The sequence below is a fragment of the Urtica dioica genome, chromosome 7 (assembly GCF_054948205.1).
Source record: "Urtica dioica subsp. dioica isolate 48M chromosome 7, U.dioica_male_clone48M_v1_H2, whole genome shotgun sequence".
Lineage (NCBI taxonomy): Eukaryota > Viridiplantae > Streptophyta > Magnoliopsida > Rosales > Urticaceae > Urtica > Urtica dioica.
Genome location: NC_142762.1, coordinates 31,031,876 through 31,044,188, shown reverse-complemented (window position 1 = coordinate 31,044,188; position 12,313 = coordinate 31,031,876). Strand labels below are relative to the sequence as shown.

The following is a 12,313-nucleotide window of genomic DNA, read 5'->3' as shown; positions in this document are numbered from 1 at the left end:
GAAGGAGAAGATGAAGAGCGAAGAAGAAGGTTGGTGATGGTGGTCGGTCGGCCGGCCGGAGAGTGTTCTTATTGATTGTTGTTGATTTTTTTTTTCTTCTTTTACGTTGTAGGTTGGCGCGCGCAAGAAGGAGAAATGGAGAAGAAGAAATCGAAGAAGGAAGAAGAATGGGAAAAAAAAAGGGTTGTGATTTGTATAAATAAATGGTTTATTTAATTATTTAAGCAATATTATTAATTTTCCCAACAGATAATAATCACGTGAGAGTCATGTGCTCAAAATATAAATTTTAACGGAATATTTTTTACAGAAGGGGCAATACTTTAATAGAACGAGAGTTCAGGTGATTTTTTGTGACTTTTTCGAGTTTAAGGGGCAGTTCGTTACCGACCCTTGAATTCAGGGGGTATTCTTGTAATTTATCCATATATATATTTTTTTTATTATAAACTTTCTAATTTAATTTTCATATATAATTTTAGTATATAGTTTTAATATATAAATTTAGTAAAAATTATCATTTTCTCCACTTTTTTTTTTTTGTTCTTCTTCATGTATAGTTTGTAATATAGTTTTAATATGTAATTTTCATATATAAAGTTAGTATATAGTGGTAAGATTTTATAAGGGTAAAAAACTAAATTCCTCTCAAGTTTTTCACTTTACATTTTAGTCTTTATTTTAAAAAACACTACATTTAATCTTTTAAAAATCTATTTATTTTAATTATTATTTTTATGTGTAGAAATGAAAATTTCCACCAATAGAATGGAAATTTTCCTTTCATAGTGAGTGAAATTCCGATTAAATAAGGGTCAAGCGGCTATATAGCCAAATAAAACTTAAGCTTTTGCAAAATAGCCATAGTTTGTCAACTATAAGCAAACTAGCCAAATTAATCTAGGTTGGATTAAATTTAATCTCAACGAACTATAAAGACAGAATGTAAGGTTTATGACGGCTGGATTAAAATTAATCGAGGCAGGATTAAAAATCGTAATACTCTCAATTGGCTATTTTGCTATATCTAATGAAGACAAGATTAAAATTAATGAATGCAGGATTAAATTTAATGACAATCTGGAAATTCATCAGATCCAACGCTCTCTACGGCACCGCCAGGGTCTTTACCGCCATTTCGAGCTACGCGTTTCGAATCAAACGAAACGGGACTCACATAGTACGTCTCCACTTCTCCCATTTCGCTTCCCCGAGCTACGATCTCAGCTTCGCCGAGTTCACCGTCTCTGTAGACGAAACCCTAATCTCGACGAAGAGTGCGACTACAGAGGTGAAAGAGTTCATCTTGAAGCTCGAGAAGGACTCGATCGAGATAACCTTCAGGCCGATCGGCGATTCAGGCTTCGCGTTCGTGAAGGCCGTCAAGGTTTTCTCGGCGTCGGACGACCTGATCGTCGACTACGGAGCGAAACTCGTGAGCGCCGAGGGACCTCAGGAGTACAAATTGTCAATGATTCAATCTGATTAAAGTTTTTTTTTTTAAACGATCTGATTAAATTTTTGAGAGATGGCTATTTTACCAAACAAATGAAACTATGGCTATTTTGCAAAAGCAATAGTTTGGGATCGGCTAGTTCATACCATTTTTCCAAAAAATAATTATTTCCACTCAAACATGGAACGCCGCGTCCTATGAAAGTTGATTTTCACTTCATTTCATAAGCCCACCTTTAGACCCATTGTATGTGTTGACCAGATTACAATATTTTGCCCCAATTAGCACAAACAATTTTTTGGCTTATAAAATTTTTCATGATGTCCTAGTTAAAGGTTAAAGAAACGAAAAAAGTTGTCATCGTGTCGTCAAAAAAGCAGCGGATAACGATAAACGGACAAATATTTCAATCTAATTAAGCATTAATTCCTTAATCCACATGCACAGTCACTTAATTAATATTTACGCATTACACACACACATTTAACGTCAATCAATTACACACGCATAAAACTAGCTATATATACATAATTACATTAAACACCACAGAGGTCGTCAATATTACTATTATTATCAACAACATCCCCATCCTCGTCCATATATGCAGCCAAGTTCAAGTACTTGCCGGCGTCAGGGCTACTCCGCCACCGCGCACGGCAGAGCACGCACGTCGCAGGCCGCCGCCCCCGGCTGCGCTTCCACCTTAGATGGCACTCCTCGTGAACCACATTCCTGCACGTCCCGCACGCCACCACCGCCTTCCCCTCCCCCATCTCCTCCAGGCACACCGGGCAGCATCCCCCGCCGCCGCCGCCGCCCACCGCCGGCGGCGGAGCCTCGGGGCCGAAGATGAGGAAGCGGCGGAAGCGGCGGCGGAGGGCGGGCGGGGCCAGGGAGTCCGGGAGGGTCGGGGCGGCGAGGAGGCGGGACAGGTGGCAGGGGTCGGCGGGGCCCAGGCCGAGGACGCGGATGAGGACGAATAGGATGTGCTTGCACGCCGGGGCCCTGTCGGGGCACGTGCACGTGGGCCCCCGCGTGGCCCCCGCGAGGCTGACGGCGTACACGTTGGCCGTGGCGCCCAGGACGAAGAACGTGGCGGGGCCCGCGCGGTGGAGGAGGAGGAGGCGGTGCTCGAGGGCCCGTGCCACGCGGTCCGCGAACCCTTGCTGGCCTCCGGCGTTATTCCGGCGGGGACGCCGGCGGGTCGGCGGCGCCGTCGAGGTGGGAGAGTTTGAACCGACGGACTCCATATGCTAATGATTGTGGGTTGGGTTGGGTTGTGTGGAGATATAATGGTCGCGGTTAGAGTTAGATTGAGGTGTACGCGAGGTATATAAGCATGCATGGATTGTTGGAGACTTGGCAAAGGTTCTTTTCTTGTATATACATGATTTTGTTGTTGTTGTTGTTGTTGAGTACGAGAGAGGTTTATATTTTGTAGTTTACCTCAAGGCACGCTATATGTGAAAATTGGGGCGGCTCAGTGGGTTTTGTCTATGCTTTTGACGAGTATATATGTTATGTTATAAATTTGTTATGAGCTATGCATGGCTTGCGTTTCAAAGATATGTTACATTTAATTAATCATATATATCATTGCTTTTCAAAACAATGTACAAACTAACTAATTTCATGGGAACATAATATATAGAGTGCGGGTTTTGGTTATGGTAATTTACTTGGCGAGTCTTTCAAGATACACAAGAAACAATGATGGTGGCGACTAAGCGAAGAGATAATAAAGCTGAAAAGTGACCACAAGTAATATCCACACTTGGTATCATATGCCCTTATACATTATTTTCTATACATTTAACCGATGCTCATAAGAAAGAACCAATGGTAACAAACAAGTACTAGATAGATCAATTATTCCACTGTACGTCAAAGTATTGATCTTAATCAATCGACGACCTAGCTGCAATGCCACCGATAGGAGTGAAACTGCAAGTTCAAGACCAGCATGTAAACTTAGAAACCATACTTACATTTTCGAACTCTAGGAAGAAAAAATAAATGTATATATAATGAGAACCAAAATTGCTTTTACACTGACATTTGTTTGTTTGGGTACATACAGGTGGTAATGGACAACGGCATAGTTCAAGTAACACTATCAAACCCAGAGGGGATCGTCACCGGGATCCGATACAATGGCATTGACAATTTGCTTGAAGTACTTAACGACGAATCCAATAGAGGGTATATGTGCAAAAATAACTATATCTATCTTAACAAACTTATAACATGAAAAAAAAAAAAAATTGAAATAGCATAATTTGTGACATGTGTGTAGGTATTGGGACCTAGTTTGGAACTCTCCAACCATGAGCGCTGGAATATTCGATGTGTATGCTCAAATTCAATTGTTCCCTCTTTTCTTTTCTTTTTTTTCTGGTGGCCATAATTTGTTTTTAATTGATCTCACTTATGCATATATATACTTGCAGGATAAAGGGAAGCAGTTTCCAAGTGATAGTGGAAAATGAGGAACAAGTTGAGATCTCCTTCACAAGACTGTGGGACTCCTCAATGGAGAATAAGCTTGTGCCTTTAAACATTGATAAAAGGTCCTTTATTTCTTCAACATATCACAAAATAAGGACTAATAATAATGCTGAGTTTGATGAGAAATATAGCTTGTGATTTTTACTCACTTTTGTTCTTGCGCGGGAGAGATAGGTTCATATTGCTGAGGGGCTCATCAGGTTTCTACTCATATGCCATTTATGAACACTTGGAGAACTATCCTGCTTTCAACCTTGGGGAAACCAGAATTGCTTTCAAACTCAGAAAAGACAAGTACTATCTATATTCAACAAAACTATATGAATAACTATATGGGTTAAGTGGGATAGCTCCAATTTTGATGATCACATCCAATCAAAATGTTTGTACTTTTTGGTGTACCTCTATGCCCCTCCGATTAAAATATATCATGCATGTCATTATTTTATACTCAGTTTTAAACAGATTAAAAATAAATAAATTGATGATATGGTCTAATTTGATTGGAGGGGTATTAAGGAAGAGACATAAAAAAGGACAGAATTGATAAAGTTCACTATTTCGAAAATGAAAAAAAAAAAAAAAAAAAAAAGTATATATTTTTTTTTTGACAAAAGTGAAATATGAAGTTTGCTTTTTCCATGCCATAATTCTTGACAATAAATGTGTACAAACAGGTTTCACTACATGGCCGTGGGAGACAACAGACAAAGAGCTATGCCACTTCCGGAGGATCGGGTGCCACCAAGAGGCCAAGCCTTGGCCTATCCCGAGGCTGTCTTGCTCGTCAACCCCGTCGAGCCAGATCTCAAAGGCGAGGTATACACAGACACTACTTTGTAAATTTTAAATTTGAGATATAACAAGTAGCAATAGTTGTCTAGTGAATAATAATGAAAAAAAAAACAATAAGAAATATTTGTACTTAACTAGTTAATATGAAACACGAGGTTATTATAGTTGTGTATATCTCTAAATATTGTCAAGCTTGCACAAAGGGTTAGAGTGTAATATTTTTGGTTATCCTGCTAACCAAGTGACCGACGTAGAAAGTCGATTAAATTAAAAGAAACAATTAAACCAAGTTACTTCACTCCAAAAAAAAGGGACATTTTTTTGTTACCTTAATTTATTTATTTAATTTTTAATCATTTTCGTTTTGGGGTGTAAAGTGTAAACTACTTCTCAAGTATATTACCGATTTATTTTTCAACTCGTGACATGTTTTGGACAAACTCATCATTTTTGTAGGTGGACGACAAATACCAATATTCATGCGAGAACAAAGACATAAGGGTGCATGGTTGGATTTCCATGGACCCTCTTGTGGGCTTTTGGCAAATCACTCCCTCATTTGAGTTCCGATCCGGTGGGCCCCATAAACAGAATCTCACTTCCCATGTTGGCCCAACTTCTCTTTCGGTATGCAATAATTACCCATAATTACCTGACATAATTCGATCAAAAAAACTTTTTTTTTTTTTTTTTGTAAAATAACTAAGCAGTGTCTTTAGTTTGTCTTGCAGTAAATACTCATTTAAATTATTTGATAGTTTATTAGCTTATTTATTGTTATTTACAATTTTATTTAGAATATATGTTGTTTATAGTTTCAATTTTATAACTGAAATTTAGGAAAATTTTTATAATTGGTATTCTTGAAACGAGCAAAAAAAAAAAAAATAGTGTTCTATAGTTATATAGTCATATACAAATTTTAAGTTTGCATAATAGCCAATGTTAGATTATAACAATTATGAGTTGACAGTTTTCCAAATCATTTCTGCCTATTGACATTTTGATAGGCGGGAGTTACTAGTAGGAATGGCAACAGGTACGGGTTTTAGCGGGTACACCATTATTATACATGTACCCGCCAAAAAAATACCCGTTAACCCGTCTATTTAAACGGGGCGGGTAACGGGTATACCCGTCGGGTGACGGGTGCCAAAAATATGCACCCGTTAACCCGCTTTTTTTAATAAAAAAAATCGACTCATATTATGAAAAAAAATTGTCACTACTACATAGGTTATATAGTAGTATAAAAGCTGAAATTATATGTGTGAGAGTACGCATAAGTTATATCAAAATTCTAGGATTTTTTTTAATGTTTACGGGTCGGGTTAACGGGTTGACGGGTCGGGTATGTTATTTCCGCCACCCGACCCGTATCCGCTAAAAATGATAACGGGTATTACCCGTTAACCCGCTAACCCATTTGAGCGGGTATCACCCGAACCGTTTAGCTCAGACACCCGATGGGTTAACGAGTTTCGGATTAAACTGTCATTCCTAGTTACTAGGCCAAAATTGTTGATTAATTAATATTAGTTAAATTAGTATTTAATTAGCTAAACATTAGTTATTTAGCAAACGATATGTAAATTTAAAAAAAAGAAAAGATATCGGAGATTAATTACCGCCAACCGAATTAGTTTAAAATAACCCAACCTTGATTTACCCCGTGCCAAATTTTATTTATCATATATTTAAAATTTAACCTTTATTACTTATTTTGTTAAAAAAAAAAAATTTAATTTGAAGAACATATAAATATGATTGAATCAAATTAATTTTAAAAGAATTATGTTTTACACGTAAAAGATAGAATGGGTGTATTTGTTTTTTTTTTTTTTTTTTTTTTTACTCTATGAGTGTTAGGTGTTTCTAAGCGCTCACTATTCTGGAGATGATTTGGTTCCAAAATTTGGTGCGGGCGAGCAATGGAAGAAAGTTTTTGGTCCAGTGTTTATCTACCTCAACTCTTTATTTGACGGGAATGACCCTCTTCAATTATGGGATGATGCTAAAACGCAGGTTTGTTAATTTAGTTGCTGGCCATATTTTAGACACTTGTAATGGCTACAAAGTTGCACTAATATTTGTCTAATAAAGCTTCTTAAGTTATATTTACACAGATGAAAACCGAAGTGCAAAGCTGGCCATATAGCTTCCCAGCTTCAGAAGATTTTCAAAAGCCCGAAGAACGTGGTTGTCTTAGTGGAAGACTTCTTGTTAAAGACATGTACTATGCATAAGCAAAATTATCCAAACAAACTAAATCACGTTATTTTCTATTTTTTTTTATTATTATAACCAAAGCATGCATGTTTTCTAATAACAACATCCTATTTGCACATTAGTTTCAGGTTACTGAATTCATATGCTGAATATTTAAGATATTATTCAAGGGTCATTAGGAAAATAATCGGCTTAAATATTTGACATTATTAAATAGTCAACGTTTGTTAAATCTTAGATAGATAGTCATTTTTATGTATTTACAGACGTAAATCTTAGATAAATAACCACCTTCATATATTAAGCAACGTCATTATTTACGGTTAAATACCTAAGATTTACCAAACGTTGACTATTTAGCAATATCAAACGTTTAAGTTGACTATTTTCCTAATTTTCTGATTATTCAATTTGTTTCTTCCTTAGATTACGCCAAAGAATTACAATTATTATTAAAAAAAAATGTAGATGTCACATATATTACACGTTTAATCTGTGGTGATTATTAATTTGTTGAAATATAATATTGTTATTTTTAATACGATCAGGTATATAAGCAGTGACTACATATTTGGGGACGGTGCATACGTCGGCTTGGCCCCGCCGGGCGATGTTGGGTCATGGCAACGAGAGTGTAAGGTGATAAATTGTTAAATTCTTTATTAAACAGCTATTAATAAATTCTTTTTTGTGCGCGTAATAATAATTATTATAATTGCACACGTGCTATAACAAATAGGATTATCAATTCTGGAGCAGAGCTGATGAGAATGGGTTTTTCTCAATTGACTATGTACGTAGCGGCAATTACCAGCTTTACGCATGGGTTCCGGGTTTTATTGGTGATTATCGTTATGACGTTGTCTTTGCCCTAACCTCCGGTAATAACTCTTCAACTGTTCTTCTGGAAAAATTATTTTGGTGTTTAGGAAAAGTGTTTGAGAAATATCAGAGGCTTGGTTATAAACTAATGAGATATGAGATTTTTTTTTATATATATATATAAATGAGAAAGTTTTATTTGGCTTAATACAAAAATGTAGGAATACATCTCTATTTATACTAGTCCAAGGAAAACTCTAAATACAATTATTCTAGAGACTTATAGTTTCACGAAAATCTCTAATTTGAGTCGTTTTGTGAATATATATGTGCCTCGGTCTTTATACTTCATCTTGACTCTTTTTTTTTTGTTGAGAAAGTCATTAAGAATCGTTGACTTTTCATCCATATTGTAGATACTCCATCTATTTTGTTCTTCCATAAAAAGAATTAATCTAATAATATCATATCGAGCAACGGGAACAAATACCTCATTTTAGTAAATGTTTTGTCTATGACTATATCCTTTCGTCACTAGTTCATCTTTGTATCTCTCAAAGTCCCATATGACATTCTTCTTAGCTTTGTACTCCCATTTCACTCCAATTCTCTTCTGTCCTCGTAGAAGTGTAGTAAGTTTCTACATGTCAATCTTCATGATGGGCTTGATTTCTTCGTCAATGGTATCTCTCCACTTCATATTTTTCGACACTTTTTGATAGCTTAGAGGTTTAGAGTCCCCAAAAAGATTAGTTATTTTGTTTTTCGTTAATCTCATGAAACTCTTTAATGCTCCTTAGTCGTGGCCTCCTCTCACTCGAACTTTCTTTGTCCAACTTTGATGTCGACGATGTAGGTAGAGTAGTATGCTCTTGAAGCTCTTCTATATTTGGTTGTTCCATTTTATCTTCTTCTACAAAGTGAGGAAGAAAATCGTACTTTTCTTCTAGAATGTTCCAATTCTAGAAATTTTGTATGTAGATTTCGTAGTATTTCTCTTTGTATTTCAATGGTAACTTTGTGTCATCTCCAAATCCGATACAGTTAGTTGACGCTTCATTGAACTCCATGACATTCTTGATGTCCACATGTATAGTCGTTTTCACAAGTGTCAAGGTACCATTTATTTTCTACCTCATCAACTTTGCATTTGCATGAATGAACTCCATGAACATGCTTTGATGTCCATATGTATGGTCGTTTTCACCACTGTAAATAAAAATTTTGTTCTTCGCCTCTTTGGGAATCTACACTTGAATGCGAAATGACCAATCTTATTGTAGTTGTAACACTTGATATGAGATTTTTCGACCTTGCCCATGAATTTCTTCTTCCATGATCTCTTGTTTCTTGTAGTATTTTACTTTTTTTTTTCCATTGTTGAACTTGGTGGAATAGTTGTTAGAGTAGTTGTTTTTGTGGCCTCTTCATTCTCCTCCTCGTCTATGTCCACATCCACCACGTCTCCTTTGCTGGCTTCGATCGTGATCTTCTATTTAGTTGACTCGCGTCTTTAGTGTGTGCTCCACGATGTCTTCCTTCTTATTTTTATTTTCTTCATAAGCTTGGAGCGACCCGAGAAGTTTGTCCATTGTCATGATCTCCGAATCCTTCATTTCTTTGATGACCATGACAATATGCTACAATTTTGAATCCACAGATCTAAGGACCTTGTGCACGATTCTCACATCATTTAACTTCTCGCTGTTTTTTTTTTAGATTATTAGTAACCTTTGAAAACTCTTGAGAAGTAATCAGAGACGAGTTCACATATTGTCTCATGTGCAAGGATTCAAACTCTCCTCTTAAAGTTTGAAGACGTATTCGCTTGACTTGATGCGCTCTCTTGTAAGAGGTTGAAGCTTGTCTCAAGCTTCTTTGGTTGACTTTGTTCTTGAGACCTTCTCAAAACTGTCTTCACCTAACCCTTGATAAATTAGGCGGAGAGCCTTTTTGTCTCTTTTCATTGAGTCTCTCAAACTATCATTTTGAAGTTGAGATAGACTACTTACATTTTATGGGTCGTCGTGGCCTTTCTCGATTATTTCCCACGTGTCATGTGCTCCAAAGAGAGCTACCATTCTAAGACTCCAATTGTAATAGTTTCTCTTTGTGAGCATAGGGACTTGAATGAGAACACCGCTATTCGCCTTAGGAGGATCGTCAAGCTCTTCTACCAATTTGTTTGAAAAATAGTTTTGGTGTTTAGAAAAAAATGTTTGAGAAATATTAGAGGCTTGATTTAAACAAGAGAGGTCGGAGAATTTCTTTGTAAAAATGAGAACTTTTTATTTGGCTTGATAAAATGTCTATTTATAGTACTCTAAGAAAATCTCTAAGCACAAAATTATTTTAATTTTTTTTTACACGCTAAAGATTCTACATACATCAAGAATATTAGATAATATGACTACTTATGAGAAGGCCTAATATACTAAAATTCCAAACTAGAAATAAAAATAACTAGGCCCAAACACAATAATCTAAATAAGTTTTATATTTCAAGAGTGTTAACTAAATCGTCTTTACTATATTGACGTGTAATATTATGTGGTAAATTATTTAAACACAATCGACGCCACATTATAAATGTGGTTTTTATGTGTAGTGTAAGATTATATGATCATCTATATTTTATATAAAATTTGGTCGTTGAAATGTTGCAGGGTGTGACATTAGTATTGGAGATATTGTTTATGAGCCTCCGAGAAATGGGCCAACACTATGGGAAATTGGCATTCCTAATCGGTCTTCAGCTGAATTCTTTATTCCTGATCCGAATCCTAGATACGTAAACAAGTTATATACCAATCATCCAGATAAGTAAGCATGTTTATATGTCTATAAAATACAATGTTAACTTATTGTTTTTTATAGCCTTGATTAAAAAAAAAAGGATTTCTTTGTTAATAATTATAATGTTGGAGCCAGATTTAGACAGTATGGACTTTGGGAGCGATATACAGATTTATATCCTGATAACGACTTGGTTTACACTGTTGGTGTTAGTGACTACACCAAAGATTGGTTTTTTGCTCAGGTTACAAGGTAAGCAGTGATGTTATAAACTACCAATAAACGTATTGGATCATTGTGTACTTTATTGTACACTCTCTACAAACTTCAAACCTAAAAAAAAAAAAACACTAAAACTAGCTAGTTACAGTTTTGGGGATATAATCATGAAAAAAGTTAAAGTATCACTTGTATATAAATCAATTTCTTAACATTGTATAGGCTCAGACTGGAAGGATGACTAGCAATACAAATTTATTAAAATTTCAAATCATTTTGATGTCTAATTACAGGAAGAAAGATAATAATTCATATCAAGGAAGTACTTGGAAAATCCAGTTTAAGCTTGAAAAAGTTGACAAAAATGGTATTTATAAGCTCAGACTAGCACTGGCCTCTGCCACTCTTGCTGAACTGCAGGTAAAATATTAATTACTTTTTTATGTAGTAAAATAAAATGTAAATAGCCATTTAATTTGTTTATTGTTGATTAACAATATAGATTATAGTTTTATGTCTTAAATGCTTATAAATAAGCTAGATATATATTTACAACATTAGTTATTTGTAATATTTAAATAAAAAAATATAGTTATTATTTTTCGTGTATGAAACATGGATATTTGCTATAATCTGCTGCCATACAATTACAAATCGTATATAATTAAGCGCTAAAAATGTCTCCGACGTCAGTCTTTATATCATTCTTTATAAGATTTTCTTGAGCATCGAATTTCCATGATTAATTTGTTAATTGCTTCCTTATCTTAAAACATATTGATATATAGTTTATTACTTTATCATATATTTCGCCGCTCAATAACCTTAATATATAGCACATTGACGCCATCTTAATTCAACATAATTTTTTTTTTTTTTAAACTCAATTTTCTATGATATAGATTAATTAAAATAGAGCATATAGGGAAAAAAAATCAAAATGTTAACTGATTGAGGAATACAACATCAACTCAACTCTCTATTTCATACTCCATATGCATATGCATGAAACTGAATATGAAAAAAAAAATTCCCAAACATTGAGATGTATTTGCATGCTTATATAACCTTATTCTGTAATAAAGTTCTCTAACCAATCTTTATTTATTTGTATGTATGTTATCACAGGTTAGAGCCAACAACTCAAAGGCAAACCCTATATTCACTACTGGGTTGATAGGGAGAGACAATTCAATAGCAAGACATGGAAGCCATGGACTTTACTGGCTATACAATGTGAATATCACGGGAAATCATCTCGTTGAAGGAGATAATACAATATTTCTTACTCAACCAAGAAATAGTGGGCCTTTTCAAGGAATTATGTATGACTATGTTCGCTTAGAAGGTCCTCCAATAGATGTTATTCATTTCAACTAAATTTTAGAGAAAATCCCGTATTTATGTGAATGATCGCTATAATAATATACGATCTCTTGTTTTCGTAAGCATGATAATTTGATGGATAAGTAGTCACCCTCTTTGATG

General features: G+C 35.2%; 2 protein-coding genes across 3 annotated transcripts; one reads left to right on the top strand and one right to left on the bottom strand.

The window, feature by feature from the left end:
• Nucleotides 1–1,856: 1,856 nt before the first annotated feature.
• On the bottom strand, nucleotides 1,857–2,706 carry LOC149390786 (SWIM zinc finger family protein / mitogen-activated protein kinase kinase kinase (MAPKKK)-like protein). The gene has a single exon (XM_089620951.1). The coding sequence runs from the start codon at nucleotides 2,704–2,706 to the stop codon at nucleotides 1,993–1,995; it is 714 nt and encodes a 237-aa protein (XP_089477077.1). The 3' UTR covers nucleotides 1,857–1,992.
• Nucleotides 2,707–3,283: 577 nt separating this feature from the next.
• Nucleotides 3,284–12,283, top strand: LOC149390785 (uncharacterized). Of its 2 annotated transcripts, XM_089618812.1 has the most exons (15): nucleotides 3,284–3,421; nucleotides 3,537–3,658; nucleotides 3,753–3,806; nucleotides 3,907–4,026; nucleotides 4,139–4,258; nucleotides 4,642–4,783; nucleotides 5,216–5,386; nucleotides 6,629–6,784; nucleotides 6,886–6,992; nucleotides 7,537–7,627; nucleotides 7,728–7,869; nucleotides 10,477–10,633; nucleotides 10,742–10,858; nucleotides 11,119–11,245; nucleotides 11,954–12,283. In XM_089618812.1, the coding sequence occupies exons 1-15, from the start codon at nucleotides 3,380–3,382 to the stop codon at nucleotides 12,203–12,205; spliced, it is 1,920 nt and encodes a 639-aa protein (XP_089474938.1). In that variant the 5' UTR covers nucleotides 3,284–3,379; the 3' UTR covers nucleotides 12,206–12,283. The 2 variants fall into 2 exon arrangements, with proteins under 2 accessions (XP_089474938.1, XP_089474939.1); XM_089618813.1 differs by lacking the exons at nucleotides 11,119–11,245; nucleotides 11,954–12,283 and having other exon boundaries at nucleotides 10,742–10,862.
• The last annotated feature ends 30 nt before the right edge of the window (nucleotides 12,284–12,313 follow it).